The sequence below is a fragment of the Callithrix jacchus genome, chromosome 4 (assembly GCF_049354715.1).
Source record: "Callithrix jacchus isolate 240 chromosome 4, calJac240_pri, whole genome shotgun sequence".
Lineage (NCBI taxonomy): Eukaryota > Metazoa > Chordata > Mammalia > Primates > Cebidae > Callithrix > Callithrix jacchus.
The window spans coordinates 176,925,668-176,941,769 of NC_133505.1; the positions used below are offsets into that span (position 1 = coordinate 176,925,668).

The following is a 16,102-nucleotide window of genomic DNA, read 5'->3' on the forward strand; positions in this document are numbered from 1 at the left end:
TTCACTGTATAATCCATCTTAATGCTTTTGCTTATGCAAAGTTTCAAACATATAGGAAAGAGGAAAGTAAGTAAAATAAACCCCCACCCCCCGTCATGTGCCACTCCCAGCTGCAGCGACCACCAGCAGTGCCCATGAGGCTCCCCCTGCCACTGTGCATTTGGGGGCGCTCTGAATCCATCCCAGACCTCATATTGTTTCATCCGTAAATATTTCAGTATGTTTCTCTAAAAGATAAAGTCTCTTTTTAAAATGAACAGCAATAACACATCACATCTAAAATATTTAGCAAGTATACTTTAAAATCATTCGAGGCCAGGCGCGGTGGCTCAAGCCTGTAATCCCAGCACTTTGGGAGGCCGAGGCGGGTGGATCACGAGGTCAAGAGATCGAGACCATCCTGGTCAACATGGTGAAACCCCGTCTCTACTGAAAATACAAAAATTAGCTGGGCATGGTGGCGCGTGCCTGTAATCCCAGCTACTCAGGAGGCTGAGGCAGGAGAATTGCCTGAACCCAGGAGGCGGAGGTTGTGGTGAGCCGAGATGGCGCCATTGCACTCCAGCCTGGGTAACAAGAGCGAAACTCCGTCTCAAAAAAAAAAAAAAATCATTCGAATCCAGTCAGTGCTTACATTTCTCCAGTTGGTTCATAAATTTTTTAGACTGTTTGAAACAGGAAGCAGATCCAGATGCTGTGATTGACTGATATGTCTGTGTCTCTTTGAATCTATAGGTTCCCCTTCAACATTTTCTTGTTTTTTCTCTGCAATTCATTTGGCTACAGAGTTCCCTGGATTTGGCTGTGCGGATCCACGGGGTCTCCAGGAAGGAGTTTTCAGTCCCCTTTGCTTCTGTAACTGGTAACTAGACTGAGAACTGTGATCAGTTTCCAGCTCAGTGTTCTCAGAAAACATTTCTTCTCTTCACTGGTGTTGCTGGCCTGTGTTTAATGTGCCCTTAAAGCAAGGAGGAAAGGCACACATGGAGTCCCGTCTGAGGGAATGAACACCTGTCCCTCCATGGAGCTCCTGCGGCGTAGGTCTCCCTCTTCCACCCTGGAAACCACTCAACGCTTCGAGGGATACACAAGTTAAAAACGCCATCTCTACCTTTTCCAGTAAAAGGAACCGGGGCTTACTGGGGGGAAAACGGCAAATTCTAGGACCGGAGTAGGGTCAGCCCACAAGGAGCCCACAGGGTCCTGCTGAGCTGGAAGGCAGGACATGCGCAGGGACAGAGCTGCCTACCAACAGTAAGCACTGGAGCAGTTTACCCACTCCAGGGCCATGTTATCATCAAACGGTGACAAAATCATGACAACTGGCACCCACTGGGTACAAGACGACTCACAGATCTACACTGCCAATGAGTGAATGAATGAATGAATGAATGAGGAATGCTTATCCTTTCTGTGGAAAGAATACATGCATCAGGGGAATGGAATTAGAAAACTGTGGCTGGTTTATGAGCATGCCTGCTCTTACCAAGTCACCTCGTGATGTCAGCAGGTAGCTTCCTGATGGCACAGAGGAATGAGTTGCTTCCAGTGGATCCAGGGAAACCAAAGACTTGAAAGGAGAAACACCACAGCCCCCCCCCGCCCCGTCCTCAGGCTCTCAGGCCGCAGGCGAGTGAGCGCACGTCCTCTCCAAGGCAAAGCACGTCCACACCAAGGCAAAGCCAAGTAACTACGCTTCTGGTTGTCGTTCATAAAATTTATTTTGGAAAAATATCTTAAAAAGGAATTTATTCATTAACAAAACAGTAAAAAACTCAAATAACATTTGCACAATATTCCATAAATACATTTATATACAAAAAAATATAGTCACATAGACCTGAAGTGCCTTTGTACATATTTGCCAAAATTTAAATTATAAAAAATGAACATCACAAAATACTCAAGCTTTACAGATATCATGAAAAATATTTTTACAAATCCAAAAAATAACACACATCTTTTCCTTCTAGAAAAAGCACATTTTAGTATCAAAAAGGACAATAAAGGCAGTGTTTGTGTTTCTAATTCAAGAAAAGACTGGCTCATAAGAATCCAAAATATACACTTCAGGCAGTGCATGCTTCTTATGCGTAATTCAGTCCACCCATTTAAATATATATTCTCTTAAGAGCAACTGTCCATAGTGCAACGGCGACGTCACGGGAGGCAGTGCCGCAGGCGGCCGGGCCGCGGCAGGCTGTCGGCAGGCGTCGCTGACTTCGGGAGGAGAGCCTGCTCGGTCTGAACTCAGTCTCTCAGCAGCAGTCCACGAGGCCTCCCTCCTCTTCAGCAGCATTCGTTGGGGCATATATCCTTGGAGTTTTACTTATTTTAAGAGAAACAGGAATCTTGCCATCTCACTTCCATTTTACACCTGGAGGGGCCACAAGACAAATGGGGAGTCAGCCTGAGACAGATTCCCGTGCTCTGGCTCCAGGTTCGCCCGTGCCCAGGAGGAAGCGGGGCGGCTCCTGCACTGACCTCAGTTGCTATGACGCACTCATCCTTCTCCTCGGATATGACATACACCGACTGGTACTTGGTGTCTTTTGAAGTTGAACAGGCTGAATCCGGCCTTTTTCTTTCTGATGCTTCTCCTCTGAAAGGAAAATAGAGAAAATCCACAATGAACGCACGAGAACATCTGTGAATAGAAATGGACCAGCGCTTCCAGGAAGACACCCCAGGCAACCCCTCCTGAGGCCCGGCCCACCGCACGCACCCCCTGAGTGTGGTCGGGGTCCCCTTCTCCTCCCCTGAGGAGCCCTGGGGCTGGCACTTGGTGTCACGCTTGCTGTGCACGTCCCTGATGGTGGCTTCATCGCCCTTGAGGTCCTGCACCAGGTTATAGTCCACGGCGGGGTAGCGGGCCTTGAAGCCGTTCTTGTCGGTGCCGTGGTCCCCATGGAGGTCTGCCTTCTTGTTGGTGTTCTTGATCTGCGTGGCCCCGATGACGCTGACTGAGATGTCCTTCTCACGCTGGCAGTTGGCCAGGTTGTTCATGGTCTCTGTCTCCCCCCGGCAGGGCTCAGCTGGGGGCCGACGCTTCTGCAGCCTCAGCCGGATGCAGACCACCACAGCGGCACAGCCCAGCAGCAGCATGAGGACAAGGATGACCCCGGCGCACACAGCCACCCAGGGGAACGGCCCGCCCTGGCCCTCCAGCTTCTCGGTGAGGTCCACCACCGCTGGGCCTGGGGGCAGCTCGGGGAGCAGGAACTGGCAGTTGGGGCCTCCGTAGCCCTGGGCACACTCGCACACATAGCGGTGGCCCCTCTCGTGGCAGGTGGCCCCATTGTGGCAAGGTGCATGCTCACACCTGCTGACGGGGGCGCTGCAGTTCCTGCCCGTGTAGCCGGGTGGGCAGGTGCAGGAGAAGTCATTCACGCCATCGCGGCAGGTGCCCCCATTGGCACACGGGGAGGAAGCGCAGTCGTCCACATTGTCATCACAGTGCCTCCCGGAGAAGCCGACCTGGCAGCGGCACAGGTAAGCATCACCCACATCCACACACCTGGCGCCTGGAACAAAGGGACACAAGCGTCATGCGTCTCCTCGTGGGTTTGTTCACAACTAAGTCATTCTGAAGCATCTATGTGTCTGTCACTGTAGAGACCACAGACACGAGGGCAAACCAGACAGCCCGTGGCCTGAATGAATCAACAGTGCAAGGTGACATAGTCTAGAACCTCAGCTACAAGGCTGCCAAGAAGTGTCCAGGTCTAGCTCTGCAAGTTAGAAATCACACTGCTGATATCTGGACAGGCATGTGCAGAACGCTCCACCCGGTGACTGCATTAGTCATCACCGCAACCCAACAAGGTTTCAGATGGGGAAACTGAGGCTCACGTTACACAGCAAGTGAGAGGAGCAGGCACTGACAACAGGGAGGGGTTTGAGAGGGGAAGGACAACCATTCTGGAACACTCTGGCACATCTGGGGCCCAGCTCTCCTTGCTGTGTATTTGCTTTGGGTAGCTGGCCCCCCACTGCTAAGAGGAGGCTGCCCACAGACAGGCCTCCTCACACAGGGACACCCCTGACTGCTGTGCTGGGTGACCATACAGCTAGGCCATCCTCCCAGATCAGAGTGGCTGGGGCCTGTGAGCATCACGTACAAACCAGGCACCTCAGGTGCCCCAAGGCCCTGAGCAAATCATCACTGTTCGGTCTAGGGTTCCGCGGAGCACTCAGTAACAAATGCCCCAGCCTCTCTCAGTCCCTGGGCATTTCCAGACTCAAAAAAACACAGTTTCCATAGAGAACCCCCGGTGCTCTGGATAAAGGTGCTTCAAAAACTCGAGGTCACTCACAAATGCTGGGTTTTTTTTTTTTGTTTGTTTATTTGTTTTGAGACGGAGTTTCGCTCTTGCTACCCAGGCTGGAGTGCAATGGCGCAATCTCGGCTCACCGCAACCTCCGCCTCCTGGGTTCAGGCAATTCTCCTGCCTCAGCCTCCTGAGTAGCTGGGATTACAGGCACGCACCACCGTGCCCAGCTAATTTTTTTTTTGTAATTTTAGTAGAGACGGGGTTTCACCATGTTGACCAAGATGGTCTCAATCTCTTGACCTCGTGATCCACCCGCCTCGGCCTCCCAAAGTGCTGGGATTACAGGCTTGAGCCACCGCGCCCGGCCCAAATGCTGGGCTTGAATGCCATCTCAGTACTGGCCACTCGCCCGAGTCTCTGAGCACTCGCCAGTTGCCGCCTTACCATTAGAACAGGGTGAAGAACTGCAGTAGTCGATTTTCTTCTCACAGTTGAAGCCGGAATAGCCCACAGGGCAGCGGCAGCTGTACCCTCCATCAGGGCTGTCTGAGCACCGGCCCCCATTGAAGCAAGGACCGTCTGCACAGGTCATGGCACTCAATTCACAGATTTTGCCGTAGAAGCCAGGTGGGCAGGTACAGGAATAGCTGTTCTCGAGATCCTACATGATGGAGAGGTCAGAAAAGGCTCTCCAGAGTTGCTCCAGGGAGCCCACACACCCCATTCAACACCAGGGCACCCCAGCTTCAGGGTAAGATGCCACAGAGCCTCCGACTCACCGTGCAGCTCCCTCCATTCTTGCAGGGGCTGGGGTCACACTCATCAATCCCCAGCTCGCAGGTGGCACCTGTGTAGCCAGGCCGGCAGGAGCATGTGTAGCTCCCCTGGCCCGTGTTGGTGCAGGTGGCCCCATTCTTGCAGGGCTTATGGTGTGTGCAGTAGTTCAGGTCTGTGAGGGGTGGGGACAGGAAAAGTAGGAGATAGGAAGCTTGACGTCAAATTCAGGAAGATTTTTTTTTTTCCAGTGACCAAACAGTCAGGGAAGTCCAGGGCTGCTCTGGGGGGAGCAGGCCGCCTCGGGGAGAGAAGGCTTACCCTGGTTGCAGAAAAGGCCCCCCCAGCCTTCCTGGCAGTTGCACTGCCAGGGCTGCTGGCAGGTGCCATGGAGACAGCCCGGATAGCGGATGCACTCGTCACAGTACCGGCCCTGCCAGCCCACTCTGCACCTTGGAGAAAAGCAGAAGACTCAGATGGACGCTGACTGTCGCTGGCTTTGTGGTGGGCCCTCTCACCCTAGAAACCATCTTCCCGCAGCACCAGTGAGCCTCTGGTTCTCCAGATTAGCAGAACACTGGGTCACGTTGGGAGCTTCAACCACACTGTGGCCTGGGCCCCGCCAGAGGTTCTGGCTTCATGGGTGTTAGGGCAGCCCCAGTGCCAGCATCTCAAAAGCCTCCCTGAGTGATTCCAGGATGAGGCAACATTTGAGAACCATTGAACTAAACTATCATTTCTTGTACCAACTCTGTAAACTACTACCTATAAATTCTCACAGCCATTAAGGGCCTCAGATGAATGACATCCCCATGACCTTATATGCTGCCAAATATTTGTTAAGTAGAAACATGAGGAAACAGCCCCCTGCTCAATCAATCTTACCAGTTTTTCCAATCATCTGGGGCTATTTCACAAATGCACCAGGTATGAAAGGGTAACAAGAAGAGGTGACAAAACAAAACACCACCTTGTGCAGACTTACTTGCAGTCCCCTGGCCTGTCACAAAATCCATGCTGCTCATCGCATCCGGGCAGGCAGATTGCTACAAGCAAAGGGAAAACAGGGTCAAGCCCTATGCCAAGTACCTCCCACCAGGGCTGCTGCCCTTGGGGCCGGACACAACTTGCCTGCTTCAGTCAGCAAATCCCAGCTGAGTTAATCTCCCCAGGTTGTAGAGGACTGACCCACCCTGCCTAGTAGCCTGAGACTTGACTCAGCCCTGGGGACTAGCATTCTTCTTAACACAGTGGCTCAAGGACAAAAGGGCTCTAGGAAGCCCCCACCCCCACCCTATCCCCCTTTCTTCTAAGAGAGGGTCAGAAGTCTTCCCCCTCCTTTTCCCCCACTTCCCAATTCTATGCACAAAGCTCCACCTCTTAATATCCCAGAAAGTGTGTGTGCAGATAAGAGTGGACAGCTGGTATGCAGGGTGCCAGGGCAGGACAGCTGCTCCATTGTCTGTCCTCTACGGCAGCTGCCCCAGCGCAACAATGCCGGCCTCCCCCGCGCCCCCAGCCCCACCTCCTCATACACACCCCTCGCGTGTACACACACACACACACACACACACACACACACACACACCTTCCACCAATGGGAGCCTGCGGGTGTCCCTGAGCCTATCCCCTGAGAGATCTAATCTACTGCACGGCACGCGTAAGCTGGGGGCGGGGAAAGACTTCAGTGTTTGAATATGAAGAAAAAAGTTTACGTTCCTGGCTACCCTGTGGTGAAGAAGAGGCAGGGAAACAGGGTGGGAGGCAGCAGACCTGCCAAAGCCACCCGAAGGGCAGTGGGTGGGCAGTGGGCTTGAGGCTTGGAGCTGGCTCTCGCTGCCTGGTTATAAAACTCATTAATGAACATCTCTAAAAGTTTTTTTCTTTTTAAACAGAACCAGTTCAGGCCAAGGCAGAGCTTAGAAAGAGCTCAGTAAGCCCTGGAGGGAATTTGGGAAGCTAAGAACAAGGACATCAAGGCACTCAGTGAATGGGATGACCCACCCTCAATCCTACATGCCACCCAGCTCCTGCCAGAGGTCTGGGCCTCACTGAGCCCCTCTCCAAGGTTGGCCTGTCCAAGGAAGGAGAATGACAGTTCCCTGGGGTTTCTGGGCAGTTCTAGGTCCTACCCAATCTCCGACTTTAGGGAAATCCCATATCAATGGGCTGGGATGGCCAGGCGTGCAGGCAAGGCCTCAGTAAGATGGAGAGAGGGGTCCTGAGGACTCCATGAGCCAGAAACAGGAGCCATCACGGCCCCCACCCCAGCCCTAGTCACCTGCTTGCCATGAAATTGACATATCAATATCTAATAATCAGGCAGGCAGAGCCTCTGTCACTACTAGGAAGACGTTTCTTTTCCAGATAGGGTGCTGCATGAGCATTCAAGCCAGATGGGGCTGTGCACCCCTCGCCGACCCAGCCTCAACAGCCCATAGGAGTGAAAGCCTGCCCTCTGGACAGCATGGTCATTGCGTGTCACCGGAAAGGCGTTTGCTCCAGAGAGGTCAAGCACACCAGTTACAGAGAGAAAATGGAACGTTTCCCAGTGTGATGCTGTCACAGCACAGGGACCTCTGGTTGAAAGCGTGCCCCTGACACACAAGCTCTGTGTTCCTCCCTTCCTTCCTCCCCTCCCTCTCTAATACACACACCCTGGGGGTAGCGCTGGCTTTACTTCCTGACCCCTGGCCTTGTCTCTAAAACCCTCCCTGATTAAGAAAGGCAGCTTCCGATAGTGCATAAAGACAGTCTTGGACGTTAAAATGTCTGCGCTGACCCCAACCCCACCACTGGCGAGCTGTGACACAGCAATCCACTTCTGTCCTCTGGGCCTCAGTTTCCCTGCCAGAACATCTCTACAGTCCCAAGCTCCCAGTGGCTCGGGAAACCTCATCCCTGTGCGCGGTCAGTGTTCATGAACTAGTGAGCAAGCAGCGCTTCCGGAGACTCACGCTCTGTGCAGTAGAGACCTTTCCAGCCAGGGTTGCACACTTTCTCCCCACGCTCCCCGCAGGTGAAGTGGCCGAAGGCGTCGTCACGGGGCCGGCAGAAAACTGAGCAGCCCTCTCCGTAGTAGTGCTCGTCACACACAAAGCGGTAGGAGTATTTGAGGTCCGTGCGGCCACTGCTGTGCAGGTCCTGGGACCACTCCTCACCCACCGTCAGGTGCCTTTGGGTGGCCAGGCGGCTGATGAGTCTTTCTGGATTTTCTATGGGGAGGAGATTCTCCTGCTTGATTCTGACCAAGAACCTTGAGGCTCGGGACAGAGCGAAAGGCGGATGGAGTCATTCAGCTCCAGAAGGAGGCCCAGGCCCTCCACCCTGAACTTTCTGGGGCACGTTCAGAATGAAAGGTGTTTGGGTTTGTTTGGGAGACGAGTAAGTGAAGTCAAATGCTATTAAGTGGGGGAAGCCGTTTTGGGGTCTGAGTTTTGTTTTTACCTGTTGCGAGGTCATCAGGAGAATCTGTGTGGAGAGCTTCAATAATCAGGGAAAAGGTGCCCTGGGACAAAGGGAAGAGGGCGTATGACAACCCAGAAATGTCACGAAAAGAAGAAGGCAAGGAGCAAAGTCATTCAGGACAAGCAGGCCAGCAACCCAGGCCTGAGGCCACGAGGGTCTGCGGGCGGCCTGTACCGAGAGGGTCTCTGCGCACCTCCCGCCCGCTCTCACCTTCTCCAAGGAAATGGAAGAACTTTTTAAACAGTGGTTTCCTGACGTGTTTTTACAGCCTGTAGAACAGGATATTACTTTTTTTTTTTTTTAGAGAGTGCGTGAAAGCAGGCGGGACGCGACAGACGAGGCCCGAGGGCGATGCTCATTATTCTTGCGGGGATGGGCGTGCTCGGGGTGGAAGCGGTCGCGCTGCGCGGGTAATTGCACGACCACCGCGTCTAGGAGCCGGGAAACGAGAACCTTCCCACGGAAGGGGCACATCTGACTCGGGACCCGGCGCAGAGGCCGGATGCGGAAACCTCCCGGGCGCGCCCAGCCTCTCCTACTCGGCCGGCGCCGGTCCCCTCCTGCCGCCTGCCGTGCTGGAACCCTGGGGCAGATTGCGGCACCCGCCCCACCTCGCGGGGCCCAGGAGGCCCCGGCCTGCGCCGCCACCGTGCGCCGGACGCAGAACACCGCCCCGCGCTCCGGGCACTCACCGGCCAGGTGAAGCCGAAGGGGAAGCGGATGGGGTTGCTGAACGCGGGGTCGGCGCCCGCGCCGTCGGGCAGGCTGAAGGAGTCGACGCCCAGCACTGGCGTGACGGCGCTGCCGTAGGTGCAGGGCGGCTCCGGGGACACGCTTGCCTGGTAGTGCTTAAGGCACACGCGGAAGAAGGTGCGGCAGGCGCACGGCGGCGCCCCCGCGCCCCCGCGGCAGCAGTTGCGGTTCCCCAGCAGCCCCTTCTTGTTGACGAACTCCTGCAGCTTCAGCTCGAACACCCCCGAGCTCCAGACCTGAGCGGGGAGGGCGGGGTCGTGAGGACGCGGGGCCGCAGGGCGAGGGGGCGTGAGGCCCGGGGGAGCCGGCGCCTGCGGAGCCGGGGGCGCTGGGAGCCGGGCACGGCCGGTGCTGGGCTCGTCGCCCCCGGGGTTCACTTTCGGGGCCGCGGTTGGCGCCGCTCGCTAGGCCGTCCGCCCCTCCCCGCGCGCTCCTGCCCCGCGCCCCGGTTCCCCGTGCGACCTCGCGGGGCTCCGGCGCCCCCAGCTGCCACCTACCTGACACAGCAAGGCCGAGACCACCGCCAGAGCCAGCGCGCACCGGCCGCCCATGCTGCCCCGCTCCACGCGCGAACCTGCGGGGCCCCCTTTTCTCTCCGCAGCGAGCGCGCGGGGGGTCTGCGGGCCCCGGGGAGCGTGGGCAGAAACGCGCCCTCGCCTCGCCCCACGCCGGAGTACCCAGGACTTCTTTCTTCCGAAGCCGGTCTCCGCCTCTGCCAGAGGCCGCAGTTCTTTATATCCGCCCTGCGAGGTCCCAGGGCGGCTCCGGGGATGCCCGAGGAAAAGCGGCTCCCGCGGGGAAAGCGCAGAGGGGCGCGGCGGCCGCAACTTTCGGTTTCCCTCCTTCCCCAGTCCCGGGGGAGGTGAGGGTCGCTGGCTTCCTGGTTTTGTCTTAAGGTCTTCGCAGGAGAGAGAGGGGGAGAGAGAGAAAGAGAGAGAGTCCAGATACTGAGCTTAATTCCCAAGAGAGCTGCAGAGCTTCCTCCCGAGCCGATTAGAAAGCCGCGGTCTGGAAATCCCACGGGCCAGGCGATAATCCGGGCCCCGGCGTGCGCGGAGGGGACGGTCGGCGGCGGCGGGTGAGCGCGGCGCCCTGCGGGTCGTGGCCGGGTGTCACTCGGCGGCGGCGGGCGTTCCAGGAGCACTCTGGGCTCTGAGCTCCAGTGTCGCGGCAAAGATCCGCGTCTTTCCGACGAATCCAACCAATGCCATCCAGTCCACACGCGCAGGAGCGGAGGGGCCGGGCCGTGGGAGGGAGAAGGCTCTGCGCGGCGGCTGCCCGGGCTCCCCGGCGCTCTGCCCTCGGCCCGGCCGGGTCTCCGCGGGTGCGCGCAGAGGATCTGGCTCTCGCCGGCGCCTGCCGCCCTTATATCCCGCCGGCCGCCCGCATGGCTAATGAGATGCAAATCAGCAGCCCCCCAATCTGGCGAGAGCTGTCACAAAGGAGCCACTTTTCCAAACCCTCCTCTCAATGGATCGCCAAATGGTCAGTGAGCTGTAAAATGTGCAACCCTCCTCCCCGCCCCCACCCTTCCCCGCCCCCCCAGTCCTCCCCTGCCCCCGCCCCCAACCCCCTCTTCCTCCCTCGCGACACAAAACGCACTCATTTACATTCCTGCAAAATGTTCACCGCAAGAATCCCCCTGCGTTGCGAGCTGGTGCCGCCGCCCCGTCCCCCTCCGCAGGCCCTCCCGGGCCGCAGACGCTCGGAGACCCACGGCCACACGCGGGGGGCTGCGTTGAGGGTCGTGCTGCGCCGCGAACACCCCACTCGAGCGGCTGGACCCGGCCTCCGAAACTCCCTTCCGCGGCGCCCGCCCAGGGGGCTCTCCTCGCGCCGGCAGCGTCCCTGGGGCTTAGGCAGGGGCTGCTGCGGGGAGGAGCGTGAAGTTGGAGGCCCGAGCTCTCGGTGGGCCGCCCCTTCTTCGGGGCAGGCGCTTCCTAAGGAGGAGTCTCTCGGGGGCGGAGGCGGGGGTGGCGATTCGGGGAGCACCGTAGGAAAGGGGCGGGCGGAGCGGTGGGCAGAGGGCGGCGAGAGCGAAGCGGCAGTTTCGGGAAGTTTGGGGAGGTCCGAACCGGGGACACCCCCTGGCCCAGGACGGCCACTGAGCCTCGGGGCGCGCAGAGCCGGCGCGCGGGCGGGGCCAGGACGCCCCCTGGGACCCCCAGCATCCTCGCGCCCTCCTGTCCTCTTGCGGTCGGTGGCCACTGGGAGTGGAGCCCGGGGGCCGGGCAGCATATCCCGAAGCCAGGAGAACCTGGCCTTCAGCTCCCCCCATAGACACACGCCCTCCCCCGCAGGATTCCTGGCCACCGCCACCTTCCCTGGGTCTCGGCCCCTCACTCCTGGGTATCCCCCTCGGCCTCCCTCCGCCTGGTTAGAAGTGAGTTTGGTGTGTGTCGTTCGCGTGGCTGTCATTAAGGCAGCCTGTTATTGTGCGAGGCTGAATCAGTGGCTCTTTGTGCGCTCAGCTGTATGGTAATGCAGACAGCACCTGCTCCCCGCACAATGCGGAGAGAAAGAGCTCCCCTCCGCGCGCGCCGCGGCCTCTGCAACAATGTCCGGCACATGTTCTAAAGCCCCCTCCAGCCCCGTCCCCAACCCACAACCTTTACACAACCGTCACCTTATTAGGTTTTTACACGTCCATCAGACACTAGAACTTTTGTTTTCATTTTTTAAAGAGAAATGAGTTTATTGGGAGGGCCGTGAACACACGTATCACACAGTGAATTATCTGAATTGCCCTCACAGGCAGGATGGAGAGTAAGTTGGGGCATAGACTCGTACTTTGGCATCTAGCTTTGCACTTTGCCCTCTCTCTGCCATCCCTGCCAGCGGCTCCGTGACTACCCCCAACGCCTTCGCAGCTTCATTAGTGTTCAAGGTGAGTGTCCAAGTGCCCCCTTTGATTGTAGCTGAGCCCCGAGGATGCAGCCTGGCCACAGTGTCCTCACTGTAGGTGTGTTAGAGCTGCCTCGTTGGTGAGAACAGGGCACTGTCAAGGCAGAACGTGACTTCCATCCCAGCAGATGTCCTGATCACAAAGTGTCTAAGCAGAGGGAAGATCTTCAAACAGCAAGGACAACCACTGGAGCCAAAAATCTGAAGGTCACTTGGTGAAGTTGTCCATGGCAGGCCCTCCAGCCCTCACAAAACTGCAGCTGCTATTCTACGGCTCCTCTTCAGGTGGCCCAGTCTGTCTCCTGCTGCCTTGTTTCCCAAATACCTGCAAAGTTTTAGGATCAACAGAGATGTCCACTTTAGGTTTTCCCCTGTTGCCTCACATATGTTGTTTAATGCCAGGTGAGAAAGGCAGGCTGGGACCTCACGATGAACCCTCCCCCCCAACACTGTTTGGTTCAGAACAAACGGAGGCTTCAAAAGATGCTGCCACCCCCATGATATGGGAAGCCACAAAAGTGTGGCTGTCCTTTTCGGACTCTATAGGGACTCACTGTGTCGCCACAGGGAGGGGCCAGCTCAGATTCTAATTTAATCTTGCCACCTAGTGTCAGGATCCTTTTTTCTCTGCGTTGATGTTTCCTCCAAAAGCTGACTTCTGAGAACTCTGCTTCTCTAAGGCACAGGAGCTGTTCCCTGCGCTAGGAGGTGGGGGTGGGGGTGAGGGTGGGTAGGTGAGGGTTTCAGGGGCAGAAGAAATGTAAAAGAAGGAAAGAATGTGAGGTCACAATCCAGAGTTCTCTGTCTGTAAGGCTGAGCATAGATTTCAGTAAGAAATGGAATATCAGGAACTTTTTAATTAGAAAATGGAAGTGGAAAACAGGCTGATTTAAATGCCTGTTTAGAAAACTGGAAATAAAAAGTTCCACGCGCAAGGGCTTAAACCTTAGGGGAAAAAAGACTTGCCCCAAATCTTTAGCAAACCCCCCTCAGCATCAAGTATTTGTTAAATTGACATGGCACAGATTTCTCGATTACAGCGGCAAAGCGGAACTGAAAGGCATCGTAAAATCCATCAGAATCCTGCCCAAAGCGTTCATTCTTTTCCAACTTAATTTATGCCACGCGATTCTGTATTGGGGAAATCAAGCAGAAAGCCCTTTTCTTCTTCTCCCTCTCCTTCCTCCTCCTCCTGTTCTTCTCCTTTTTCTTTTTCTTCCTCCTCCTCTTTCTCCTTCACCTCCTTCCTCTTCCTTCTCCTTCTTCTCCTTCTTCCTCTCCCCGTTTTCTCTCCCTCCACCCCCAAATTGGGTTCTCTCTCCCTCTCTCTTTCAAAAGCTGTGCTAACGGGGAGACTGTTTAACTTCAGCGTTTCTATAGGAGCCTGTTGTAGTTTAACTCCTGCGCACCAGTAGCCGCGATGAACAAAGGAGAGACTCGAGGTCCAACTATTCATCCTTTCTTTGCACTTTAATTTTCATTGATTGGGAAGACAAGGGGAGCCCTTAGGGATTCGAGCTGGAGGGGACGACACGCCTTTAGACGCGTCAGCCCCTAGCCAGCCATCTGCTCCAAACCAAATGGCGTTTTTTCACTCCCTAACTGCATGTCTCTATACTCCCACAACTAAGCACTCTGAACCCCCCAAATGCAGGAGGGAGCTTACGCCAGGGTATGTTAAATAGGCTTGCCTCAGTGTTGGCCCTGGCTGCCGGATTCCCTTCTCCCCACACTATAAATCCTCACCTTGCTCATTAGGAAAAAAACAGGAAACTTTCTTTTAAATACTTTTTGATGTCTCAGCAAATTTACTGTACAAAGTGAGTCTCATTAGGGCTTAGACGGCACCCAATACATCAGACACAGAAGTGGAAGGAGGAATTTGCTGCCTAGTGGTGGTGTTTTTGTTTTGTTTTGTTTTGTAGGCAGCACAACCCCATAGGCCGAGTAACTCCAGTGTCTCAGGCTGTATAATAATCAGAGCTGCAGCCACGGCAAGCACATCTGGATTCTCTGTTTGCTGGAGACCCTGATTATCTCCCCACCATTTTATTAGACCACCTGGGAATAAAAGCTTATGGCCATCCTCTTATCAAATTCCAGCGTGGCCGTCCTCAGCCCTGTGTGCGTGACCTAATTGGGTGCATGGTCACCCAATCCTATTCCAACCCCGCTTTCCAAAGAAACGTTCCATTCTCAAGGTTCGTGTGTGGTGGTGACTGTGGTGGGGGCAGGAGGGCCTGGACAGATTGCAATAAACAATGACCAGAATAGGCTCAGACTCTAGGCCAGCCACAGGTTCAGTTTTCTGTGTAAACAAGTCTGGAGACTTAAGTGGGGTTTGTGTTTTCTCAGACCAACTGAATACTGTATACCCAACAGAGAGGTTCTCTTATTCCTAAGAAGAATTAGGGTCCTTGTTCAGAACAACAAGATAAAAAACTTCCAGGCAGCAAATCTGGTGTTGATCAAACATGCCAGCTTACTTGAAATAAAGAAGAAGAAGAAGGGGACGTAGACCCTGCTTATTAATTAGTATTGGTATCACATCTGCACCAGCCACCCTCTGCCCGTTCTGAAAGCAGTTACGTAGCAGAGGAATGGACCTGCTTGCTGCCCCACGGGAAGCTCTCAGAGCGTCCGTGGGCGAAGCCTCTGTGTCGTGGAGCTGTCGTGGATACTTCCTCGCTGCTTGCTTCTTAAGGCTGTATTTGGACACATGAACAGAGACCATGCCCACTCACACTCACTGGGCCATGTCCCCTGCCCAGCCACGCCCACCCCACCCAAATGAGTGCACAGATGTGTTGACACTCAGTCGCCGCGCGCGTGGACTTACAAGCCCACGAAGCCATCATTCCTCACAGCCCGGAAAAGGGAGGGGGCGTCTATCTAGTTTATATTTGGACTTTGAGGCTCCCCCCACGCTGGCGCGCGCAGGAAGAAAACGAGCGCCGCCCGCGTGCACGCGAGGCGCGCGGCTCCCAGGCTGCGGCGCTTGCAAAGCGAGCAGCGGGCCCACCCGCGCCCAGGAGCGCGACCCCCGGCGCAAGCAGCTCTGCGCGCGGGCGGGCGACGGCAGAGGCGCGAGCGCAGCAGCCAGGGGAGAGGGAATCAGCCCCACAGCGGCTCCTAAGCCTCCCCGCTGGCCGCAGGCTGCGCGGCTGGAGACCCGGCGAGTGGGTCCGGCGTCCCGACTTCCCCTGAGCGAGGGGGTCACGGCGCCGCACGCCCGTCTCCTTTCTCCTGCGGTCCGCGGCCGTGCAGGGAAAAGGAAGGCGAGCCCCAGCCCCACTGGGTTCGTTTCGTGGGATGGTTTGGGGGTGGGGGGAGTCTGCACCGTGGCGCGGGCGCGCGGGACGCCCACCTCTCGCGTGCGTGGAGCCGGGGCGGAGGCCGGGCCCGCGGCGCGCAGCGAAGGCATGTGCTGATTTGCATGAGAACGGGCGGGTCGCGTGGCTCAGCTGGCGGCCCCAACTCCGACTACGGCTCGGCCCTCGGCCCCCGCCCCCTCCTCTGCGTCAGGGCTCCGTCCCCTGGAACCCGCGGATCATCTGCCGAGGCTGTTCCGCGCCCCATCTCCATGACAAAGCGCGTGTTTACCTGCGGCGGAGCACCGGCGGGCACGCCTTTGTCCCTGGATCAGATTACCGCGGCAGCTGCTCCGGGCCCGCCCCGTGCGAGCCCCGGCGCTGCCCCTCCGAACTTTGTCCGGACTAAGGCGCCGGGATCCGGGACTGGGGGGTTGCAGGGGTGGGGTGGAGAGGGCTTTAGGGCTAGGCCGTGATGCCCGGGAAGGGGCTGTTTTCAGTTCGATGACTGCTGGACGCTGAGACCCGCGACGGGGAGTGGGCGCTCCGGAGGGCTTCCTGGAGGTGGCGGCGGCGCTGGGCAGCATTAGGAGGGACACCAGTGTGGGGCCGGGCGCT

General features: G+C 56.7%; 2 protein-coding genes across 12 annotated transcripts in view; one reads left to right on the forward strand and one right to left on the reverse strand.

Annotated features, from left to right (window-relative positions):
• Positions 1–1,702: 1,702 nt before the first annotated feature.
• On the reverse strand, positions 1,703–10,610 carry DLL1 (delta like canonical Notch ligand 1). Its single transcript, XM_002747198.6, has 11 exons — positions 9,767–10,610; positions 9,209–9,505; positions 8,496–8,556; positions 8,006–8,263; positions 6,034–6,094; positions 5,370–5,500; positions 5,054–5,223; positions 4,719–4,935; positions 2,726–3,524; positions 2,485–2,602; positions 1,703–2,377 (listed from the first exon to the last, which is right to left on the reverse strand). The coding sequence occupies exons 1-11, from the start codon at positions 9,818–9,820 to the stop codon at positions 2,372–2,374; spliced, it is 2,172 nt and encodes a 723-aa protein (XP_002747244.1). The 5' UTR covers positions 9,821–10,610; the 3' UTR covers positions 1,703–2,371.
• The window catches only part of FAM120B (family with sequence similarity 120 member B), a 122,376-nt gene continuing 116,789 nt past the window's right edge, over positions 10,516–16,102 (forward strand). For all 11 annotated transcript variants that reach the window (XR_013534689.1, XM_035297237.3, XM_035297241.3 and 8 more), the window contains exon 1: positions 10,516–10,754. Coding sequence is in view for 10 of the 11 variants with exons in the window: in XM_035297237.3 (XP_035153128.2) it covers positions 10,740–10,754 (15 nt within the window). In the remaining variant the exon portion in view is untranslated. The remainder of the gene's footprint in view (positions 10,755–16,102) is intronic.